The 25,132-nt window shown below is 35.1% G+C and overlaps 1 protein-coding gene across 1 annotated transcript in view; it reads right to left on the bottom strand.

Annotated features, from left to right (window-relative positions):
• Nucleotides 1–25,132, bottom strand: part of PCDH15 (protocadherin related 15) — an 857,865-nt gene that overhangs the window by 146,003 nt on the left and 686,730 nt on the right. Inside the window, 1 exon segment of the mRNA XM_021073535.1 lies at nt 12,888–13,004. Coding sequence (XP_020929194.1) covers nt 12,888–13,004 — 117 coding nt within the window.

Genomic DNA, 25,132 nt, shown 5'->3' with positions numbered 1-25,132 from the left:
TCATTATGAAGTGCCACAAATTAAAGATGTCTATTAATAAAATACTTTGCTAATTTTTAATAAGAACTTTACTGTGTGTAAATATTTATTTTGGGGTAAGAGTGTAAAGAACTTATTAGCATGGAGTTTTTATGGAAACTTTATCCTCAAATTTTACAGTGTCATAGATGACACAAGAATTACTTCATGAGTCCAGACACTGATATCCTAAGGTTTATAAGAAATGAATATGTAAGTGCTCCATCAAACCAGAGGCAAAGTGAGGCATGTTTGCCATCACTCCGATAACAAGGAGGAGGAGGAGGACGAGGAAATATTAGCTAATATCTATTGGCATTGGCTAAGTGCTTTTATTCTCCATTAAACCCAAGTACTAATCCAGTGAAATGGTCCTATCATTCTTATATGGAAATAAGGTTTAAAGAAGTGAAGTAACTGCTGTACAATATCATTTTTCCTAGTTAAACACAGATGCCAACACTAGTGATATTATTCAATAGCTTTGAGAGACTCTGGGGATGTTTGCCAACCCTAATTGCCCTCAGGAAGGACATGATTTATGACATCTATTAATAAATGAATGAATTAATTTGTTTGTTCATGTATCAGGCTTCCTTCCAAATATAATTTGAGGTAGGATGTGACTTATTTAAATGTCATATGGTTTTCAAAATGTGAAAGGCATGACTTCAACTTTGCAATGCTACTTTATCTACTAAATTTGATGTCTGTAAAACTCGAAAATATTAGCAGGAGGAAATGCTACTGGAATAGTCATGTATCCAGAACATATACAGCAATATGGTGATGTAGTGATATTCTGTATGAGGCAATTTTTCTAGATGATGGGAACATGACAGAATGCCTTTCATGATGGTGCTCACATTATACTTTTAAAATCAAAAAGTAACATTTATACAGATTGACAAAGTTAATATATCAGGGTAAATGTAAATTTATATTAAAAATAAAACCTTAAACTTGGAGAACAGACTTGTGTTTGCCAAGGGGGAGGGCGGGGAGGGGAAGGGAGTGGGATGGACTGGGAATCTGGGAATCTGGTGTTAATAGATGCAAACTATTTGGAATGGATAAGCAATGAGATCCTGCTGTATAGCACTGGGAACTATATCTAGTCACTTGTGATGGAGCATGGTGGAGGATAATGTGAGAAAAAGAATATATATATATGTATGTGTGACTGGGTCACTTTGCCGTACAGTAGAAAATTAACAGAACACTGTAAACCAACTATAATGGGAAAAAATAAAAATCATTAAATATTTTATTAAAAGGGAAAAAAATTCCTTAAAACATCAATTATTTTATTCATCACTCAGTACATTTTTATACTTTCTATTTTTATCCTTCTAGTGAGTGTTAAACACAATATGTTTTGACTTTATGATGTTGAGAATGTAAGTAATTACTACAGAAGGTAATTGCAGATCTGTATGAAAGATGTTCTAAACTTGCAAACGTAGGGAATTTCAATGAGACTATAATGGACCAAAATAATTAAGTCCTTAATATCAGGGGATATCTTGAATTAGTCATTTTTCATAAAAACATAATTATCAAGAAATTACTTACTCAGACCCACATAATTTTCTTCATAATAATGACAATCACATTATATCAGGGAATACTAAACTTATTATTATCATTACACACAAACATTAAGTAATTTGTTTTCAAGTATACAAAGATTTTTCTCCCTGATGTGGTTTACAAAATTCTTTTTGCCAATGTCTTTGAAAGCAACTAATCTGATCTATTTTGTAAGTGTAATTCACAAAATCTCCCAAGTATGATTTAGCATCAGGGATTACTGTAAGTGGCTTATATATATTTATATTTTTGCAGTCATAAGGACTTAGGCTTTTTATTTTTTCAGGTATCTTTAAAAGAGACTAAGAAAAACTGCAGGTCAAACTCTCCACTGAAAAGATCTTGTGCTTTTCTTTCTTCCTCTAACACCTGGAGTGATTATTACATTTTGACAACATAGTAAGTCAACATTCTTATGGGCAAATTTCTTACACCAGATGTCACTGATTTAATGTAATGTCTGCATAATTCAGTTTCTGCAGATACAGTATTAATACAACTATTAAAGATCCTAAGAAATATTTGCTGCAAGATTATTTACCACTAACTCTAGAGAAACATGTTTTTCAAAGGCAAACATAACTAAGTCCCTAAAAATATCAAATAACAAATAACATAATCCTTATAAAACTTCTTTATATAGGGAGTTCCTGTCATGGTGCAGTGGAAACAAATCCGACTGGGAACCATGAGGTTTGATCCCTGGCCTCGCTCAGTGATTTAAGGATCTGGTGTTGCCTTGAGCTGTGGTGTAGGTCGCAGATGCAGCTCAGATCTGGCGGTGCTATTGCTATGGTGTAGGCTGGCAGCAACGGCTCCGATTGGACCCCTAGCCTGGGAACCTCCATATGCTGTGGGTGTGGCCCTAAAAAGCCACAAAACAAAAAACAAAAAAAGCTTCATTATATAGATAAATGTTTTACATTTATGAAGATAATAGTAGGCACACATTCAGCTTTCCTCATAAAAAACCAACTCGCAAAACCAAAAGAATTTAAAAAATAGGGATGAACTCGAACTAGGGTTAGTAATTGTGATTCTGTTTCCTCTGCCTTAAAACCAGGGCCTTTTTTTTTTTTTTTTTTTTTTTAATGATGAAACAAGAAATCTTGACACTTGTCCTGAAGCCTTCAGACTCCACAGGATCTGACCCAGGTTTACTTCTCCAGCCTCCCAAAAAATTACCTTCTTTTGATTTTATATTTTTTTTTTTTCCTGTTTTAGGGCATACATTTTTTTCTGCCATGCCACTTTGCCTTGGAAACATTCCCTTATCTTTCAGACCTCAGCTCTGAGTCATTTCCTCCAGAAGGTTTCTTGAAGATCGACACAAAATCAGGCTCCCTCTTTTCTGGTGTTACAGCACTCTACAGATTTATTTCTTAGAGCTTTTCACAGTTTGTCTTAATTGATTTTTGATTAATTTCTCTCTTTAAGTTTGAAATTCTAAGGCTAGGAAATATGACAGTTTTAATTCTTAATATGAATGTAGTACCCTTAAGTAATACTGGATGCATACATATGTAAGAAATATCAAGGATGTGCCTAGCAGATCCATTTTTATCAGTGGATCTGTTAGACCATATTTACCTCTCATTTCTTCTTCTTCTTTTTTTTTTTTTTTTAAATCTATTTGTCTTTTTAGGGCTGCACCCGTGGCATGCGGAGGTTCCCAGGCTAGGAGTCTAATCGGAGCTATTTCTGCTGCCCTATGCCAGAGTCAGAGCAATGCCAGATCTGAACGGCATCTGTGACCTACACCACAGCTCACGGCAGTGCCGAATCCTTAACCCACTGAGCTAGGCCAGGGATTGAACTCACAAACTCCTGGTTCCTAGTTGGTTTCGTATCCACTGTGTCACGGACGGGAACTCCTACCTCTTACTTCTTTATCTTTCATGCTTGAACCTCAATTCTACCTCCTTTTCCCATCAAGTGCAACCATTGTAATGCATTTATAGTGTCTTTTAAGTAGACTATTGTGGTTTTGTTGTTCAACAATATCCACTTCTTTCTCCTCTAATTCCTACTCTGCTGACTTTAGTTGGGCTTAGCCATGTGACTGCTTTGGTTGTGGAATGTGAGAGATTATGATACACAACCAGAAGCTTGGCCTGTAATCATGTGGTTAGGCAAATTCTCCTATGATCCTGTCCTTCACTGTGTCATGGATTCCTGGAGGAGGAGGGCCATGGAATTGACATGAGCCCAACCCAACCTTCAGCCTGAAATCAAGGCCAGGGAATTAACTGCCTCACAGATCTATGAATAAAAATATAAACCTTTTTTATGGTGAACTAGTGAAATTTTGGTATTGTTAACTATGCAGCATTTTGGTAGGAAAACCTAAGTGATGCTATTGTGTGTTTTTGTTTTCTGCTTGCTTTTCTTTTTTTAAAAAAAACCTTTATGCAACAGTATTCTTTTCTTTTCCTATTTTCACTGATTATTAGGTTCTTACATCCCATTCTTGCTGCTATGTGTTCATAAAATCCTGCTGTACTAGAAGTTCACAGGATACTTCTGACTTTTAGGTATATATTTAAGAATAATTAAAATTGAAATCTTGAAGAGATATTTGTATTGCCATGTTCACTGCAGCATTATTCACAATAGCCAAGTTAAGCAAATGACCTATCTATCTTTCAGTGGATGAATAGATTAAGAAAATGTGACATATACATAAAATAGAATATTATTCAGCCTTTAAAAATGATAAAGTTCTGCAATTTTTGACCACATGGATGAAACTTGAGGATATTATGCTAAGTGAAATAAGCCAACTGCAGAAGGACAAACATGACATGATTCCACTTAGATGAGGTATTTTAAAAAAACAAAGAGTTGTAGTTGCATGGGGAAGGGGAAAATGGAGAGCTGCTGTTCAAAGGGTATAAAGCTTCAGTTACGATATTTTGCTCTCATTTTACAGATGTGGGAAATGAGGGACAGACTGACTAAGCAAATTGTCCAGGGCCACAAAGACAGTTAGTGGGAGCTTTAGAGTTGAAACCAGCCAGTTTCAATCCAGAACCCTTACTGCTGAAGCCACTTAAATCTTTCTTGGGCTGATGAACTACGGATATGTAGATTTAAAGGGTCCATAATAAACCTGACACCATTAATACAGATAAAGGAATATCTCAATATATACTAGTGAAAACATCTAAGTTTTGGAAGAGAAAGTCTCATAAGCAGAGGCAAAGAAGTACATAAATTAAAAAAAAATTTTCTTATACTTCTACAATGTTAAAAGCCAGAAATTAGTGGGAAAGCATATGTGTGAACTAGTGTGGTTTTAAAAAGCAGAAGTCTGAATGCAAGAGTCTGGAAGTTTGTCAAGCTGTATGTTCTATGTATAAGTAAAATAATTTCATATGTATAAAACTCACATAGTACTTTTCTTTCTAAAAAATTGAAGATACATATAAGTAAACCAAAAGATGCAATAAAGTAAAGAGCTTAATGGATAAGTCAGAATATGAAAGAGAAGGCATAAATCATATGTAGGCTTAACTAAAGAAATCAGTATAAGTTGTTGTAGATATGTCCAAGAAATATAATTTAAATGCCATAAGTAGGGAGTTCCTGTCATGGCTCAGCAGAAACGATGAGGATGAGGATGTAGGTTCGCTCCCTGGCCTTGCTTGGTGGGGTTGGAGATCCAGTGTTGCCATGAGCTGTAGCATGGGCTGCAGATGCAGCTTGGATCCCCCTGTTGCTGTGGCTGTGGTATAAGCCAGCAGCTACAGCTCTGATTCAACTCCTAGCCTGGGAACTTCCATATGCCGTGGGTGCAGCCCTAAAAAGCAATAAATAAATAAATGCAATAAGTAATTTCTATGGAGAATGCATATAAATAATTCTTCAAAGAAAATATAATAAAAAGTAAACTGATAGTCTTAAAAACAAACAAAAAAATTGACCTATATATAAATGTCACACTCCAAAATAACTCAGCCCCATGAACAATAGAGTAAGCAAGCTGCAGGAGAGAGGAACCCAATTTACCACGAAGGTTCCTCATGAACAACATAACTATGGAAGACCATAACTATGGTCCTTCACTTAGTTTGATTTCATTCTCTTTGCCCTGTCTGTAAAAAAGAAAAACAAACGAAAAAAATCCTTTACCATTTCATGCCCTTCTCCTCATTGAAAATTTCTTCTTTTCATCTGAGCCACATCACTAGCAGATCTTTTCTTCCACCCTCTTAATCTTTCCTTTTTCTGGTCCTTTCTACTCATCAGCTCCTGGCCCATCCTCAAAAGGGCATAGCCTGAGGATTTACTTCCAAGTTTTTCTGCTTATGCTTTCTGTCTTGGAGAATGTTATTTACTCTCTTAGCTTCAGCTTCCGATGCCTTTTATTCAGGTGTCTTCTCTTCCACAGTTTTTTCTGTCCTCTTACTCCCCTGTTTTCTACCTGATCCATCCCTGTCCCTCACAATGGAGCCAGATCATCCTGGCATCAGATCAAAGCAGCTATGGCTGCTCAGTATCTGCCTCAGGACTTCCTCATGGTGTTGTTCACCTGTACAAAGGAACCTTGGTCCCATCCTGCCATGTGCCTCCAGATTCTACTCGGCACTAGGTGTTATATTTTCTTTATTTTGATGAACTCGTACCTCTGGAAAAGAGCTAAGCTTCCTGCCAGTCCTGACACTATGGCTCATGGATAAATCGAGGGTGTACTGATCTTTCACTATCCATATCCTGACTTAGTTCTCTCTGCCTCCATGCCCACGGAGGGAATCAGACAACTTCTTTCATTCTGCAGATGATCGCACTTAGATGCTTTGAAATCATTTAAAATTTAATTTGTCCTAGTTTGTTTTCATGATTATTTTCCTTAAATATCTCCTTTCTATCTACTTTATTTTTATCAAGTAATATCACAAATATCTCTATCACTCGAGCTAGAAACCCTTGATTCACTTTTGATTGTGCTTTTATTCTATGACCCTCAACCTCCAACCCAATCATTATTAATTCTACCCAATGGCTTTTAAGTGCATCTATTGTATCTCTTTCCTTGGTTTTTCTTTCATACTTAAATGGAAGCAAAAGCTAAGTCATCTCCTGGTTTTCATGTATTATCTCATCTAATGAGGACTGCATACCACAGGACATGAATTGTTCTAATGTGTAGCTTTGATTTTGTTGCTGCTCTGTTTGTTAGTCTTTAGTAAGCTTCTATTTCCTGTATAATGACATGTTTTGTAAAGTCATATCTGCCACATTTCCTATCTAAAATGAGTCTCCAAGACAGCCCTAATATGTGCTTTTAAATAGTGAATATTTATGGAATTTGACATAGTTCAAAACATGTTACACAAATTCATGAGCACATGATGAATATTTTTGACTCTGTAGTTTGTGGATACATTTTATCTGCCAATTTCTTTTATCCTCAATTAAATGAATCTCCTACATTTTTAAAAAGTTGCACTCTTGTTCCGAGCAGGTTCAGACCACACGAGGACATATTCGCTTCCCCATGTGGGCATCTTTCTTACACACTATCCTGGCTCTATCTTGTAATATTCTTATTTGTTAAGTCCACAGTAAATGTTTTCTCATTGATTGATTGAGTCAGTCATATTATGAAGTGCCTATATTTTGCCAGGCAAATGTTTGACTGTAGGCCTACTGCCTATACAGTCAAGGATATAGAAGAATTATGAAGAAGGTAGTAGTAAGACCAAGAGTTAACAGAATAGCCTTGAGGGTGTTAAAGCCAAGAATTCAGATCATAAGAAGCCAAGATACTCTTTCAGAGAGTTTCTTCCCATTTCCTCTGGCAAGCGATTCAATATAAAGTTCATTATTTAAGCCATAAGGGAGATCTAGGGTGAGCCCCAGAGAGCTTGTTATAGTTCGCTCATTTCCCTTGGGAACCTCTCTTATAGCAGTGTATTGGGATTCTAATCCCATGAAGTTTATTCTCCAGCCCCCACCTCAAAAAAAAAAAAAAAGAAAAGATAAGATATCACTGGTTGACACTTTTATAAAGGCTAGAAAAATACCTAAATTTTATAGACATTAGTATTATAACAACAACAACAACAACAATCAAAGTGCCTCTTACCCCTGGTAGGCATGGCAGTTTCTTAAACAGAAGAACAACATTTGTATTTGAACCAGTTAAATCTAACATTGATCTCAAGTAATGTTAATAATATCATTGTTCTTGAAAAGAATCTACAAGCCACAAAACAAAAGAAAATGACAGATTCTTAAAACACTTAGCCTTTCCTAGGTATTAATCATGTATAAATTTTCTCATAAACTCTGCCTTTTGTATTCCTTTACACTTTCTAGTTTAATTATAGCCCATTGCCATTCTAAAGATCAAGTCCCAACTGTTTCCACTGTGTGGTTTCTTCCTAATTAAGTATGCAAGACCAAGGGCCTCTGAGCTGGGCTGCATCATCTCAATTTTCACAAGTTGACATGCATCCTGAAAATGGTTCTTGATTATTTCCCTAACAGCTTTGATGTGAAAAAAACCACTGAGCTGTGTCTATCCCCGCTATATGCTCCAGGGTCAGCAAATATGGTTAGTAGGCACTGATCTTTAAAACCAGAGTTTCTGCTACATTGCTAGCAATAACCCAAATCAATAGAGCAAAACAACACAAACCAGTATGTGCAGAGTGATGAAAAATAGATCTGTAGAAATATCAATGGAAAATGATACAGAACAACCATATTATTTGGAGATAAATATAGTCTTATACTCCTGGCCCTGAATAGTTTTAACTTACTTCATGCAAAGCCAGCAAACAGCACATCATGGATAAAGACAACTGCTGCTTCTACTGTTATGACGATTCTAAACTTCTACTGTTATGACCTCTGCTAATAGATTGCAACAGAATGACTACAAGGAGGGTTAAACACTTTGAGGTCTCTATAATTACCCAGCATTATTTAGTGACATCATGACATTTGAATCATGTATCATAGAAAAGAAAAACTGACTATCTTTTTTACTCCCTAGAGATCAACAAAAGTGTCTTCAATGATTGAAAAGGATGTTAAAGCCACTTGTGAAAACACTTTAAAAATAATTTCTCAGGTAGCTTATCTGAACTCTGAAAGGCTAGTATAGCTCTCAAAATCTCAGCAGAGGGGAAAAAATTACCTCACAGTTGCAATTGATCCCTTTATAAAAATACTTCCTGAAAAACAAAAAAAACTGTGGGGAGAATACTCAGATCGTTAAAGCCAGTTACTATTGAGAATTTACAAGATCTTTTTTTTTGGAGCATATTTGCTTCATAAACTGATACCAAAACCTAAAAAGAAGTCTTCAATGTTTAAATATTTCTCATGCAAATATATGTAAATAAGTCTGTCAAAATTGCTATTATTAAACATGTTCTGAATACTGATTTATTTTAAACAGAAATCTTATAAATTCTTCAAATGCATAAATGTTAAGAATGATACAACAATGAGAAGGTATTACTCTGTGGGTTCTGCACATCTTCTTGGAAATTAGGAACATGTAAACTTCATTCATTTATATAAAATTTTCCTTGCCCACGTGTTCATGAAGGACACTATTCTGTGAGGCATTCACCCTGCCCATGAAGAGAGTGCTTGTATCACGGGGCTTGGCCCACAGCTTCAGAAATAATAAAAATATGCAAATGGAAATTACACTTGCAGTTTTGTTTTGTGAAAGTTTGGAGTGAGAAGTCTCTGATGAGCAAAAAGAAAAGGTTAGCAATTTTTAATATCCAAAATGATCAGTCATTCACTATACTCGTCTCTGGTGAACTACATAATGTCAATGCTGTCACAAAAGCAAGGCAGAAAATAAAAGTCCTCACAGCTTTAATTCAGAGGGAACAAAATCCCCAGGAAGATGTTTTTTCTCCCTCTAGATCACTTTAGTTTTGCACAACGTTCATTTTATAATTCTTAATTTATATTCAGTGACAATGCTCTCTCCAGCTTCAAGGCCTGACCTGTTTCTCCGTGTGATACTTCAAAAGATTTTACTGTTGCTATTTTCTAGTTTAAAATGGGTGGTCCTCATTTCATTCACAAGAAACATGATGCTTTAAAAAATATGTGGCCCACTTCTAGAGACGAAAATTATTACTGCAGAATTATAACAATACCTATTTATATGAGAGGGCAGAAGCAGCACTAAGCACAATATAGAGATATATCACCCACTTAATTTTCACAGCCTTCAAGCGGCCATGCTTAGGCTTGGAGACAACAGGAAATTTGTCCAGGGTCGTAAATAACTAACTTTCTGAAGATTTAGCGCATGTTGTCAATTCTGAAGAACACAGGAATAACTGTTAATCTATTCATTTATTCAGTTATTCAACAAATGTTTGCTTTTAACCAAACATGGAGTTAGATGTGGGAAAACAAACTGGAATAAATTTTAATTTTTGCCCTCGAGGACATTACCTTCTAGTTTGGAAGAGACACCATTAAAAAACATAATGTTACCATAGATATTCACAATACTAACTAATGGAATTGACGTAAGAGCCCTGAATAATATAAAGTTGAAACTATCTTCTTCTAATTAACAAATATCTACCATAGTAACAGAATCGAAAACACTCAGCAAACCCATCCAAAAAAACTTCTGTATTTATGGCACCAACATAAAATAATAAAAGTAAAAATCAATCATAAAGTTTGAAGGTTGTATATTAAAATATCTGTCTTCTAGAAAATTTTATGGAATTGAGCTTTTATTTCAGACTGGCGTAGGTGCAGTCAAATTGTTACTATGCTAATTTAAGGGACGTGATATATAGCAATGATGGAAAATTCAGTGCTGAATACTAGTTATACCAAAAGGTTGCTCGTGTTTCAAGGATCAAAACTGAGTCTGATAAAATATATATTTGCTAACTGAAATAAGCATGCTCAGTATTCTAGCTGAATGACTGGCATCTACCTTTCATCTACTGAAAAGCCAGTGTTAGATATTAAATGCTAAATACTACTTGGAATGCAAACCTAAGAGCTTCTTCCAAAAAAATATGGCATTTTAGCCTGGTAAATTTCTATAAAAGGGCTTTAGGGAGTAAAAATGGAGGCCGTCTCTTTTGGTAAATACTGTAGGTATTGATATAACTTATTGAGAAAACAGCCAACAGACCAAGACCACTTCATTCCTATCAGTGCAGTGACTGAATGTTAAACCAGGTACCAAGATCACAGGTGTCGAAGGTGAAGTGAGATTTCTGCCGTCCACACTAAGACTTTGAAATCTATTCCACATAGGTGAATAGCAGGCCTACTCTTAGTCTCTCATCATTAATGTCATTAAAAGTAATGTTATCTTAAATTCTGTGCTAATGAAAATTTCTTAGGAATATGAGTGTTTTAAGATGTTGCATTTGCTTATGGTAGGGCTGGCTTCCCAAAATATGCCACTTGGGCATATTGATTATTTTGAATTAAAGTTACTTAAGAAACAGCCAGTGTAAGAAGGACACTCTGACTCTTCTTTGTCCCCCTGAAAGCAGGAAATAAATCTCCCACGTGAAAGGCATCCTCCCTATCCAAGGAGAAATAGAGACATCCTCACCACCAGGGAATTCAAGGACGAGAAGGCTGTGTATGCAAACCGTGTTACTTCCTTACTAACTGCTACCGCAAGCCAGACCCTTCATCTTATCAGTTCTTCACAAATGTATTGTTTCTTGGTCTAAAAGGTAGAAAAGCTGTCTGCTTTGTTCAGTTCTTTGAGCATTGTATTTTTATGAACTCCCATATGTACAAATTTAAATTTGTTTTTCTCCTATTAATCTGTCTTATGTCAATTAAATTGTTAGACTATTAGACTACCAAAGAACCTAGAGGAAAAGAAAGGAAAAATCTTCCTCCCCTATGCTTATACTCTTTCAGTACAGAGCTTTAGAGTATCTATGTACAGTTCTGCTTTTGCTACAAGATTGTCAGTTTCTGGAGAACAAGAACTGATTAGTGCAGCACAATGATCACTATGGAGTTGGTGCTCAAAACACATGTCTTGAATAGAACTGAATGTGCATTCCTAATTTCAAAGTATTTTTTACTTCTGACAGTTTGCTTAAAAAGCAGACAAATCACCAATTCACATTCACCATCTCTACTGGTGTGTTCAAGGCTATGAAATTTTGCCTATTGTATTTCCCAAGATGCAATAAATCAGTTTCAAAGACATTTTAACACACTTGAGAAAAGGAACTTCTGAGTGAAAGGTCATTGCTTTCATGTTAACATTATTATTTTTCAAGACCTCATAGTCACAAGAGACTTTATATGGCTTGTCACAATTGAAGGTGAAAAATGTTATGACTGCCATTCATCTTTTATTAGATATTTTTATTTTCTATTTTCTTAGTTTTCTGAAATGGCTTATTTAATGCTTTTAATATTTTTCTAGAATATATCAGCCACTAACTTATACTGTAAGCTTAATGTAAAAAATACTTAAATATTCACCATTCAGCTATTATGGGAATAAATAATATCTATAAAGCACTCAAGTTATTTAAGCTAATTTAGAAAGTATTTTCATATGGGTACTAATACTTCTATATGCTATGTTAATATATTAAGAAATAATATATGTATTACTGGGTAACTTTGCTGTACATCAGAAATTCACAGAACATTGTAAATCAACTATATTAAAAAAAAAAAAACCAGCCAGGACTGCATGGCATAAAAAAAAAGAAATAATATTAAGGAAAATTTACCTAAATCTATTATAATAATATTTTAATTGAAAACCCTCTAACTCGAAAGGCAATTTGAGGTATCTCAAAAGAGGTAAAATCCTGGATAATAATCTATTAAAAATGTTCCAGAAACAATACAATTTTGTTTACCATAATTAACACATTTAGTATAATACAATGTCATTAATTGGCTTAGTGATTGCTAATGAAACTATGAATAAAAGGGAAAATACATAAGGATAAAACATCCAGGTTAAGCTATTCTTACAATGTTCTAAATAAAAAACCTGAATGTTACTGATTACAAATGTAGGCAATTCTTTCTGTGCATATTTATCGTTTGTGCTTAATAAATTGACAAATAGTAAATTCTGAATTCCAATAAAACAAAAAGCATATCCTTAATTGTCTAAGTTCAATAATAATCACTTGAAATATAGTTGGTACCTGTGGAAACTCACAAAAACTGGCCATGCTGTCTTGGGAAGTGGGTCATTTATGAGTGTTAAAGGTTTTCCTCACTTTAGTTCAGAGTATTAATCAACGTCTTCTACTTACAGGAGGGTCTGCATCTTCAGCATAAACGGTTGTGATAGGTGTACCCTTGACGGCATCGGGAGCCACCATCCCCTTGTAGATCCGTTTACTAAATACTGGAGGATAATCATTCATATCCTATAAAACACAATTAAGATTTTAGTGCTTCTCTTGAAACTGGGTAAGGTACACCATGACTAGACTGGCTCCATCTCTTTATAGCACACAACCCACTTGCCACTGTCAGCCTTCCATCCTCTCAATTCCATTACACTCACCTCAGAATGGCACCTGGAGGAAACTGCGAGTTACTACGCAATATTTTTTTTTTTTTTTGTCTTTTTGCTATTTCTTTGGGCCGCTCCCGCGGCATCTGGAGGTTCCCAGGCTAGGGGGTGAATCGGAGCTGTAGCCACCGGCCTACACCAGAGCCACAGCAATGCGGGATCCGAGCCGCGTCTGCAACCTACACCACAGCTCACGGCAACGCCGGATCGTTAACCCACTGGGCAAGGGCAGGGACCTAACCCGCAACCTCATGGTTCCTAGTCGGATTCGTTAACTACTGCGCCACGACAGGAACTCCGACTACGCAATATTAATATGGGTGATGCCTACCCCATTCTACTGAAGGCCATTCTACTCAAGTAAAAGGTGTGTCAGACCCTCTGCCCTCCTCCAAATACACTTTCAAATATCAGAATGCTGCTTGAAATTTTCTCTAAAGATACTTCTAATGGCATGATGCAGTTGTGAACTTTAAAAAGTAGAAATTTAGTTCATAAAAAGGGCCTTCTATGAGACAGGTCTAGAAAATGATCTTTTGTTTTCTTGTTCCTTTTAAACAAAACTCTTTAATGTTTCTGTGGCAACTGGAAATTCTTTATATATTTAACATAATGGTATGATTAGAACATTTCAAATGTGAATTGTGAAGTATCCTTTGATGCCATCTTACAGTTTTACATACATAAAGTGATTAAAGAATGTTTTCCCCATTGCATACTATAATAATGACACATAGGATTAGTGTTCTTATAGTCAGAAAACAATGTTAATTTGTTTAAAGAGTTTTAAAGAGTGATTTATATGCATCTTTAAAATTTTCACAAGTCAATAATATAAATGAACTGTTATTCATGTTTATTCATTAAATGATATTTACCAATTTTATGAACCAATGCTAGGCAGTGGGGACACTGTGCTGATTCAAGAAAAAGATGTTCTTGACTTTGTCACCTAATTGCCATGTGACAGGTGAAGTTACTGACTCTGTAGATAGCATAGCAAATCCACCTAAATTAACCTACTTATTCATCAAAGCCTAACTAATTAATCTGGTCTCCTGAGAGCAGACCACTTTTTTTTTCCTCAACCATTTTATCTTTTATGGAGAATTGCATATTTTTTTCTCAAAAAATAATACTTGTAAGCACGGCTGACTTATATTTATTAAATTTACTCATTTTAAAATAATCATTACACCCTGCATTGTTTTGGGTACTTTGGGTCAAACATATTTGAGCCCAAAGCTAAGTGTGTTAATTATCTTATTCTCCAGGTCTTTTCTCACTTGCCATTAAAATTAGAAGAAGAAAATTATTCTACACAGTCTTTGAAATTTGCTCTGATACAGCAATTTTCCTGCACAATGTAAATTGGAAATACACAAATTAACTGATGATAAACACCTCTTTTTGCAAAGAGGTCAGGATAATTAACTATCACAATCAAATAGAGCTTGCTTTCATGTTCACAACAGAGATGATTTCTGAGTTGTGAACAGGAAAAAAGCCTGCAGACTCTAATAAAAATTGGAGATCTTGAACTGTAAGCAAAATTGAAAAATAATAAAAAAATAACCTCTTCTGTTTTGGCAAGTAGTATTTGCAACCTCTGCTATGAAAAAGAAGACTGATTTTATAAACAATGAGCTTTAGAATCTGAACAAGTAAATAAACCTAGGCTACACTGGTTCTCTGTAATAAGAACAGTGGAGGGTATTGATCTTGATGTTCCAGACAGGGGGTAAATATATAAAACATTTGCATGTACCCTTTCTCCTGCTCTTATCAAGACTGCCCATTAATTTAATGGATGAATCTTGTAACCAAGGGGATAGGACTGCTCTTGCACCCCTAAAGTGTAACATCTGAAGGTTAGGAAAGAAACAGCCCAACTTTGTGATTTTTATGAGTTTCCCAAATCACATAAACTCAGTATGTTCCTATGAATTTCCTTTTCCTTTTTTTCTCCAGTACATTAAAAATCTTAATGTTACATGTACTTTTTAGATTGATCGATTCTTCAGGTGGGAAAAATGATATGTGATTTCCCAGCTATGTCAATACAGCTACTAAAAGCTCTGAGTACAGTGGCCTTTTCCCCCCTTTCTTTCTTTGTTTCTTTCTCTCTTTCTTTTTCTTTTTCAGGAAAGTATTCACCAGATTCACCTTCTAACTGAATGCTCAGTGGACATTTTTACAAGCTGGCCTCACAAACTGATTATACAGAAAGCTAAGGTGGTAAATAACTGAACACCACTAAAGGGCTGGTATCCCCCTTTATTCGACTTGCCCTTGACAGGATGAAGAATAAATCAATACAGTTATTGTATCTGTACTTCTTTTTATGGTACATTGTACATATTTTGAGGTTACAATCTTTCACTGCAGCTAAGATGTGCAGTCAGTTGCACATAGTTCTTGCACACTGCATTATTTCAAATGAGAGAATTTATTGAAATGCAATGCCAACGAGAATAATCAATAGTTCATTATATTTATGCTCCAGGGATGTCTGAAGAAATGTACGTAAATCTGCTTCTGTACAAACCCTCTACTATGCAGCAAATTAAGGAATAAACTCCACTCTCCAAAAGCAATCCCTTTTCTGTTGTCAATTATTCCACTAGAGGGCAGTATTGACAATAAGAAATATTACTTTTTCGGTCCTCTTGCTAAAAAATTTTATCAGTAAGACTTATAATAGTTTGCTTTCTGTGGCTATAATTTTTGTTGGTATGAACAAGAATTACTTTTCATGTTTCTAAAGAATATTCTGGGTGTTACCATGGTTTTCAATTAGAACTACGCCTTGATCTTAGAAAAAAAAAATTTGTTGTGCAAGTAAGCATAATTAGTTTCCATGTGTCAAGTAACTAAAACTGCACCTGAAGGGAAGGAACAGTTAGCTAAGAGGAGTTTCATTTATTTATTTTCTAAATTCTAGTATGAAATAATCACAGAAACCAATTCTGCTTTGGTAGACCACAAAGGAAACTCAAGGAAGCTTTTTTAGTGAGCATAGCAGGAAGATAGGAACTTGCTATTGAATTTACAAATTAATGGCAGGGTCTCTACAAAAAGCAGAGTGAAAGAGATGATTAAAAAAAAAGAACTTATTTATAAAACAGAAGTGAGCTTACAGATTTCAAAATCAAACTTAGGGTTACCAAAGGGAAGGATGTGATTAATGCATACGCACTACTATATATAAAATAGATAACTAACAAAGACCTTCTGTATAGCACAGGGAGGTCTACTCAGTGTTCCATAATAACCCATTTGGGGAAAAAAGATGGATATATGTATATGTGTAACTAATTTACTTTGCTGTAAACCTGAATATAACATTGTAAATCAACTATACCCCAATATATTTTTTAAAAAAAAAATGATTTCTAGAATTACGGGTAAAACTGTTCTGAATAAGAGACTTTTTCCTGATAGAAAAATACTAACTGGTTATATTCTGATCTTGTTAAATGATAAAAATACAGAAAATGCCAGCCGTCATCTTAACCTCTCTATGAGGAGACCAGATGGTGTGCGCCCATGGGTAGAATGACCTCAGTTATTTCTATAGAATCATCTAGTGTTAGCACTATCCACATAGAGCCCTTGGCTGCCCTGCTTGCTGAAATCCCTTAAGGCTTATGGAGCTGTTACTTCCTCTTCCTTGGCAGAGGACAGAGTTGATTTTTCCTCAGCCTGTTACCAACTGTTTTCTACTACCAAACACCCCCTGTTTGCTGTCCCAGTTGTTATTTCTCATATTATCTGCCTTCTGCTATTTCTTCCCTCTTGGCCTCTTTACTTGTCTGTCTTTTCTAACTTCTATCCTTTCTCTTGTGATTCAGCTACATAGGGTCAAAACAGCCCCATCTTCAACCAAACACATCTTTCCTTTTCTTGTTTTGCATGGGGTTCTCTTAAACACAAATCACAAACTTATCTCAGCTTTTCTGGGGGATCAAACCTGTACTGAAAGCTTCTTTCTTAGTTGCCTAAATTTGTTTTTGTTTTGTTTTGTTTTTGTTTCTGAGTTTGAAGCTATTCTGGATTCTTGGGGGGATAGTATCATCCCTAATGTAAGGTAATCAATGCTATGCTTTGCCACAGGTAGCAAAATATACGCTATGGCTCCCAGTATCACAGATATTGATGGGAATCCTATGGTGAATTAGGCAGTACTTTAGATGCTGGGGATATGGTTACTACAAGGAAAGGTATAGGGCCTGCTGGTACTGAACTTATAGTTTAGTGTGGAAAGCAAAACATATTTAAATACTATCAAGTGTGATGAATGTCCTGAAAGAGGAAGTACGAGGATGTGATGGGAACATACAGTAAGGAGTTTAACTCAGTTTCACATAGGATGCATCTGTTATCTAAGCACCTGCCTCATTACTCATGCATTCTGGCAAGTGAAAGAGTCCTTCAAGATTTATGGTTAAATCAGAAGAAGCTAACACTGTGCAATGCTGACAAACCCACTGATTTGATATGTAATTCCATTCCCATCCCTGAATTGGAATGGTAACATAGGGGGAATGAAGTTGACATGTTTTTGAAATTTGTTTCCAACCCATGCCACTGTGGTCAATTGGGAGAATATATGTACATTCTGAGCTCAAATCTTGGAGCAGATTCTAATATTATCACCCTATTTCATATTTTCTCAAAAGCTCATGATAATTATACACGTGTGTGTCCATGTGTGTATAATTTATTTTTACTGTTTATCAAGAATTATGCTAGGTATGTTAAATTTATCAATCTCAATTAATTTGCCTAAAATATATGTTGGCTATTAGTATTGTTCTTCTTTTTAAAATAAGGAAACTAAAGCTAAGAGATATGAAGTTGCTCATGATTATCCAGCTAATAAAGGATAGAACAAAGATTTAATTCTGATGTGTCACATCCTAAAGGTATCATTCTGATACCTGGAGGTGAGAATGGAACTGCAAAGCCATCAGAAGATTATACATAAAATGACTTGAGTAGGAGTTTCATCAAAATCCCACACATAAAATTTTAACCATCTCTTTTCCAAAAATATCTTACAATCTTACATTTTTAAGGATTCTTCTAACTATTTGCTATACTTCTTTTTTTTTCTTGGTGACCTGGTAATCTTCTAAATATTGTATAATGCTAATTTATTTCCCTGAAGATAATTTTTATAATCATTTATAAAGCTTTTTTTTTTTTTTTTGGTAAAGAGAGAGAGTTGTGGCAGTTGTATTTGTACACTTGAAAGAAATTCGATTGATATTTAACCTACAAATTGTTGCTTTCACTAAAACTTAATAAAGGTTTTCCCAAATTGGATTCTTTGGAAAATCAGTCCAATCAGAAGCTTTACAAATAAAAAGAAAGCCCATGATCAAGTGTGGGAAATCACATTTTATTTTCATGAGATTCACAATGTACACTAGCATATTTAAGGCTCCTATTTAAAGGACCTACACTGTAGAAATATATATAATATATAATATAAATATATAATATTATTTTTATATATACCAGTGTTTCCTAAATCCATTTTTCTCTGTAATTCTTTGTATATGACACACACATTGCCATCTTGAGGAACTAGTGCTCTATGAATTATATTATGAGAGACCCTGAAGACATTAATATACTGAAGGCCCAAGTTATTAGTTAGGGTTATTGTATGACTTTGGTGAATTAAAGTTTTCAGATTACATATTAGAGATCCCAATATATAAAGAGTGCCTGCCCTGCCTGTAAGTGGCAGTCAATTCTTCAGGGGAGAGATAGTAGCTATAGTCATGATGGGACTGGAAAATGGTACCAGGGCTTAGCAGTAACTAGTATCAGCAAGGCTTCTTAGCACCCATTACCCCCACTGGGGGACGGTTTAATTTTAGAGACTTGTGGCAGTAGCAAGCCTGATCTCCTTTGCCTTGGCAGGCAAAGAATAAGGTGATAATTACTAAAGGTTAAAAGTACTTAAAAAGTAAAAATACTTAATAGTGTATACAAAGAAAGCATTTTGGGAGGACTCCTAGAAATCACTGGGTATTATCTGGGGAGTCATTAGAAATACCAGTAGAAATATGAATTATTACTGTTTGAGATACTATTTTTATCTCTGGGCATGTGCATTTTCATTTGTCGCCTTTTTTGGTTCTTTAGTAGAAATATTACATGCTAGTTGTAAAACTAGAATAGAAAAGGAGGCCATATATTAAGAAACTACCTGATTCAGCCCCAGCCCTACCTGATGCATTCAGACTCTTTAAACATGGAGGAGAATATGCTAGAAATAATATACTAGTAAGAATCTGAGTTTCTGTCATGGCGCGGTGGAAACGTGCCATTTCAGACCCTTCTACCTACCCCTAGTCCAATACCTGTACCCTCTTTTATAGGCAAACACAACCAGGGGTGAATTCAGAATCTGATCAGGAACCATGAGGATGAGGGTTAGAACCCTGGCCTTGCTCAGTGGGTTGCAGATCTGGTGTTACTGTGAGCTGTGGTGCAGGTTGCAGACGCGGCTCGGATCTGGTGTAGGTCAGCGGCAACAGCTCCAATTAGACCCCTAACCTGGGAACCTCCATATGCCATGGGTGTGACCCTAAAAATACAAGAGAAAAAAAAAAAAGAATCTGAGATTTCAGGATAGAATAGAGGGAAATATTTGAAAGCTATAGTACAAAATGGGTATTTTTCGCCAGATCAACCAACCTTAAGGGGAAAAGCAATAAGTCATAAAAATTAATGAGCAGTCATTAGATCATACTCCCACTAGCTGGTCCATTGAAATAATCTTTTATTCAATCTCCTCCCTCCAAAGAAAGGGAAGGGAAGATGCTATAAGTTTTCAAATGTCTGATGTGTTTGAATTCTGGACTACCTACTGGTCTCTTAAGCCACCTTTCCTTTGACCAAATCAAAACTAGGACTCTATGACTACAGGACATCAGCAGCACATCACTGACTGTCAGGTGTCCGTGATTTGGAAAATAAAGCCTTAGTACTGGGCACTGAGCTTCTATCTGGAAAAAAAGCTTCTATCTATTGTCTTTCCTATATTCTATGGGAATAGGAACATTTCTTTTCCTCCTGGAAGAGGAAACTTCTCTCAAAGATGAAAATGAAAGCTCTGTTCTCCAAGGTTCACTGTATTTCTTAATAACCCCAGCTCTTACAGATGGTCTTTCTTTACGGACTCTTCCACCTACCCCTAGTCCCATACCTGCACCCTCTTTTATAGGCAAACACAACCAGGGGTGAATTCAGTCTCCTTCCCCCACAGAAGTGTCTCCCTCACTCTGTCTCCAACTCCCGTGCAGCCATTCTATCTAAAATTACAATCAACAAATGACTTAAGTCATCCGTTTATCTTGGACAAGTTCTTTACACTCCTTTTAATGCTGCTCAGAATTGCATATAATATTTATTGCATATAATATTTAAATATTTCAAATTTTCTAACTTGCATTCAGCTTTTGGCTTACTATAGAAAACAAACCTTTTCCTTCCACGTATTTTCTATATTATATATTATAATGCAACTTATAAGGGCAGATTTTTCTCTGGATTTTACGTTTAAAATTATTTAGAATTTTTTTGATTCTGCAGAGATTTATCCATATCATGTAATTTACTAGTATTATCACAGATTCAATTATTATAGCTATTCAATAAATGTACAATGAAAAAGGCCTCATTTTATCAATGTTATACCTTTGCAACAAAAATATATATTATTTGTATGATCATCATTGGTTTTAGTTTGGATCTTTGAAATTTGATACTAAGAAAGCTCTTTGCAGGTGTTTGTGATAAAATTACATTTTCCTTCTACTGTGAAATATTTTCCTTTGAGATAAATATTTCTTCAATTTGTCCATTATCACCCTAATTTTAAATGTTTGATAGAGTAGATACTAAGCGTTTGATCTTTCTTTCTTTTTTCTTCTTTACAAAATAAATTATGTTTCTGCTCATTTTCAAAGAGAGATCTTCAAGATGCTTTCCCTGTGGTACCTGTTTTGGGTAGAAATATCTCTTGGCAAATACCATGCAATTATGTTATCAGCAAAACAGCTTGTCAGTGTTGCAAGTAAACAGACCAATAGCAGAAAATTTGCAAGCTTGGGAAAGATTTACAATTGTGGAGAAATGAGAATTGTGCCCCATTATCCCCTTCAAAACAAACAAGTATGATATTTTTATGGGCCCCAAGAGTGTACAATAGAGTTTTAAAGTTCTCTTTGTGATAATCTTACCCTAAGTGATCAGGAGAAAGGAAAGCAAGTGTCAGTCAGAATTTGGAGAAATTCAGCAAGTTTTATTACGCTTAAATAACCTTGAAAAATAAAACAAAGTGGCACTGAAAATGGCTGGAATTAAATATTGAATGTTTTGTTTTAAATGAACAATAAATCAGAACTAACTTTGTATAGGTTAGGAAGACCTGACCAAAATGAAATGGTTTGACTTCTCTAAAAGAGCAACTGAAACAATGAAAATTGAATCAACACTCTTCTGTTTATGAAGAAAGAAGGAACCTATCAATGAGCAACTTCTTCCAACAGGCTCATGTAGAAGACTTGAGTGATATTCCTGTATTAAAGAGATGGCCAGGGAACATGGAGAGCATTTTGAGAGACTTGAGTTTCAGAGAATGAGGCTTATTTAGTGGGCATCCTGCTTGTTGAGATGATAGTTTTAGACTCAGTTTGACTCTAATAACTTCTTCCATCAAAAAAAAAAAAAAAGAAAAAAAAAAAGAAATCTAAGAAAAGAAATCTAAACTGAAACCAGAGCAGCCAAGCTAGAGTTTATGAAGGACTATAACTTCATTATCAACCACATCCATCCTGAGCAAGAAGGCTATGTATCACTTGTGCATCCATCTTTAAATCTGGGAAGACTAAGGGGGAGGCTGTTAGTAGCATATCGTTCCTTATTGTCCAGAACTACCAGTAGATGGACCATTTTTCTATTTAAAAAATTTTTAGTATTCGATGCCATGAAAACGTAGGGGAAAACAAGACCAGGTTAAGATGTCCTTAATTTTGTACCTGGTCCAAAAGCCATTCTCATTTAGTTCATTTAGATCAGTCTCATCTTAGTCTTTTCCATGTTTTTACTTATCATGACATCTTCATCACCACCAATATTATTATCATGTTCCTAAAATAGTTCTATAAGCAGATTTCTAAATTTATAAACATCATACCATAAGAGTAAGGCAAAATAATATTTCAAAATATGAACTGAAGCCCCTCAGGCCATCAGTGATCTTGTTTTGCTCCCTTGATCCTTCCCCAGGGTATGAGAGCAATGAAAATCATTGTCTCAGGAAAGACAGATATAAACAGAAAAGAAGATTACCTGAGAAAAGACTGTGATAGTTCAAGCTGCTATTCCCAAAGAGAAATTAATGCTGAGCAAAATTTTAAGTCCCTGAAATAGATACATTTATAGCTCTCAAAGAGATGAATTCCTTAGGATAGAGAAATACAAAATGGAAGAAGTAGGTACAGCATCATCGTGGATCCCTGAGAAAGAGGAATCCAGACCCTAATAAACTCCCCAGAAAGCTTACAACATCTGAGAATGGAAAGGACTTATGTTCTCCTTTCCAGTGTGGTTCAGAGGAGACAGCGGGACTCCAGGGAAGAAACAACATCATGTGTATACTAGCAGATAAGCCTAAATCGACTGTAAAGAAAAGGCAGTAGAATAATCCCCATGTCACACTCTGACAGTAGGATTATGTTAACAACAACTACAAACATGCAAAAATTCCACATTCAAAGATCTTACAGTCAAGAGTGTTAGAGCATTTACCTATATGATATAGTTATGCTAATCATATATTGTGAAATTTTTAATAACCTTCTATGTTTCCACATCAATAATTTTAAGAAAACCTTAGTCATCATTAAACAATCAAACAAAAACTCAACAAAAGTGATGCTTTCTTATTCCATCATTTATACTTTGCAGTGTCCTATAAAAAAATGAGCTCTGTAGAAAAGTTGCCCATGATCTTCTGTGCCTTGTAACTTTATAAATAGCCCTCTATGGAAATTTCAGGAACTGAAGTCATCCGTGGTACTTTTTACATTCTTTAGGTAGCCAACAAGTACTAGATGGTATAAAATCTTGAGTAATTTATCATAGGTGAATTCTGCTCAACAATTCACCCCACACACATTAAAAACTGTATGTCTAGGCACCTCAAAAGAACTAATTAGAAGAAATTCATGGGAACACATACAACTTGAAATGAAATGGTGGCAAACTTTAAATGAACAGAGGTTCCTATAGTTTTCTGCATGATCTCCAGGATCAGACAACACAGAGGTGAGGAGTCAAATAGTGTGATCCTATTCAGTTATGGTTCATTTTTCGTGAAGAAAGACAATTGTGAGAAGTACAAACAGTTCCACTGTATAGTAGACCAGTGTGTGGTTGCCAAAGTTGTAGTCCAATCCTACTGTTTGAAGCCTTAACTAAACATTAATTCAAAACTTATACCTACTTCCACATTTTCTTCTAATTTCAGAGAATTTTTTTTTTTTTTTTTTTTTTTTTTTTTTTTTTTTTTTTTTGCTTTTCAGGGGCTGCATTCACAGCATATGGAGCTTCCCAGGCTAGGGGTAGAATCAGAGCTGTAGCTGCTGGCCTACACCGCAGCCACAGCAATGTGGAATCTGAGCCATGTCCACGAACTACACCACAGCTCATGGCAACACCAGACCCTTAATCCACTGAGCAAGGCCAGGGATCCAACCTGTATCCTCATGGATGCTAGTCAGATTCATTAACCACTGAGCCATGACAGGAACTCCTAATTTCATGGATTTTTTTAAAACATGGGAACTTGTTCTCAATGGTCACCTGACAAAATATGAGCCATAATTATCAATCACATATTTTTTGGGGTACAACATAGCTACATTTGTGAATAAAATATGAATCAAAATATCTATATAATAGGACACTTAATCTGGTTACTCAACTTTAGTCACATATTTCATTCTTGGAATTACTGAAAATTTCTCTAAGTTTCCTTGTAAAGTTTTAATTTGTTATATAGATCTCTATATCATTTTCACTCTCCCTTTTTCCTTTTCCTTCTCTCGTGCCGTCACTCTGTGTAAGTCTCTCTGTTTCTTTCTAACTCTGTCTTTTTAACCATTCAAACTCCAGCTAGGTACCAGAAAAAACACACTAAGAAGGAAGTTTCAAATTTGTATTTTCTTCCCCAATCCAAAAACATACAAAACATGTATATGAGAGCACTTTTAATTTATGTCACCAAAGAAATGTCATTGAAGTCATTTTTTAATACTAAACTTCTTAGAACAGCAATTTATAGATCATTCGTATGTGTAAATTTGTAACTAAAGTATGTTCTAATAATATTTGATACTCACCAACTTGTGTAAGAATCATCTTTGTACTTTTCTAATCTACTGATATCTCAGATGCTTCTGTGAGAAAGGTGCCCCTTTGGGAAGGAGCAAAAGAATCTGAAAATTTATAATGCAGTTCAGATGACCTTTATGTACAATAATATTTGAGAACTGATAAATTTTTTCCTCATGTTTTCTTTTAAATGCACACTTTAAAAATAAAGAAATACTAAAGGTTGAAGATGATATGCTCTTTCAAGCAATCATTTGATACAGGGTATTTTATTAGATTAGATAGTAAGTCTAGAGGGGTCATAGAACATGAAAATATTTGAACCAGAATTTTATTAACCCAATTCCATCTGATTTAAAAGCTTATTTCATTCCAGAATCTTGGGTTCCAAACTAAACTAAACTAAACTATATAGTTCTCGAGGCCTTAGAACTCTTAAACTTTCAGAATCTTTTTAAAAAAAGTTTAAAAAACTTTTCAGAATCTTTTTAAAAATCAGTTTGGATGAAGTTGTTATTGCTGGTACTGTGGAATTTGGACTAAGTGTAGTCTAGAGAA

The sequence above is a fragment of the Sus scrofa genome, chromosome 14 (genome assembly GCF_000003025.6).
Source record: "Sus scrofa isolate TJ Tabasco breed Duroc chromosome 14, Sscrofa11.1, whole genome shotgun sequence".
NCBI classification, from domain to species: domain Eukaryota; kingdom Metazoa; phylum Chordata; class Mammalia; order Artiodactyla; family Suidae; genus Sus; species Sus scrofa.
The sequence above is the reverse complement of the archived record's forward strand: the minus strand, read 5'-3'. Positions and strand labels throughout refer to the sequence as shown.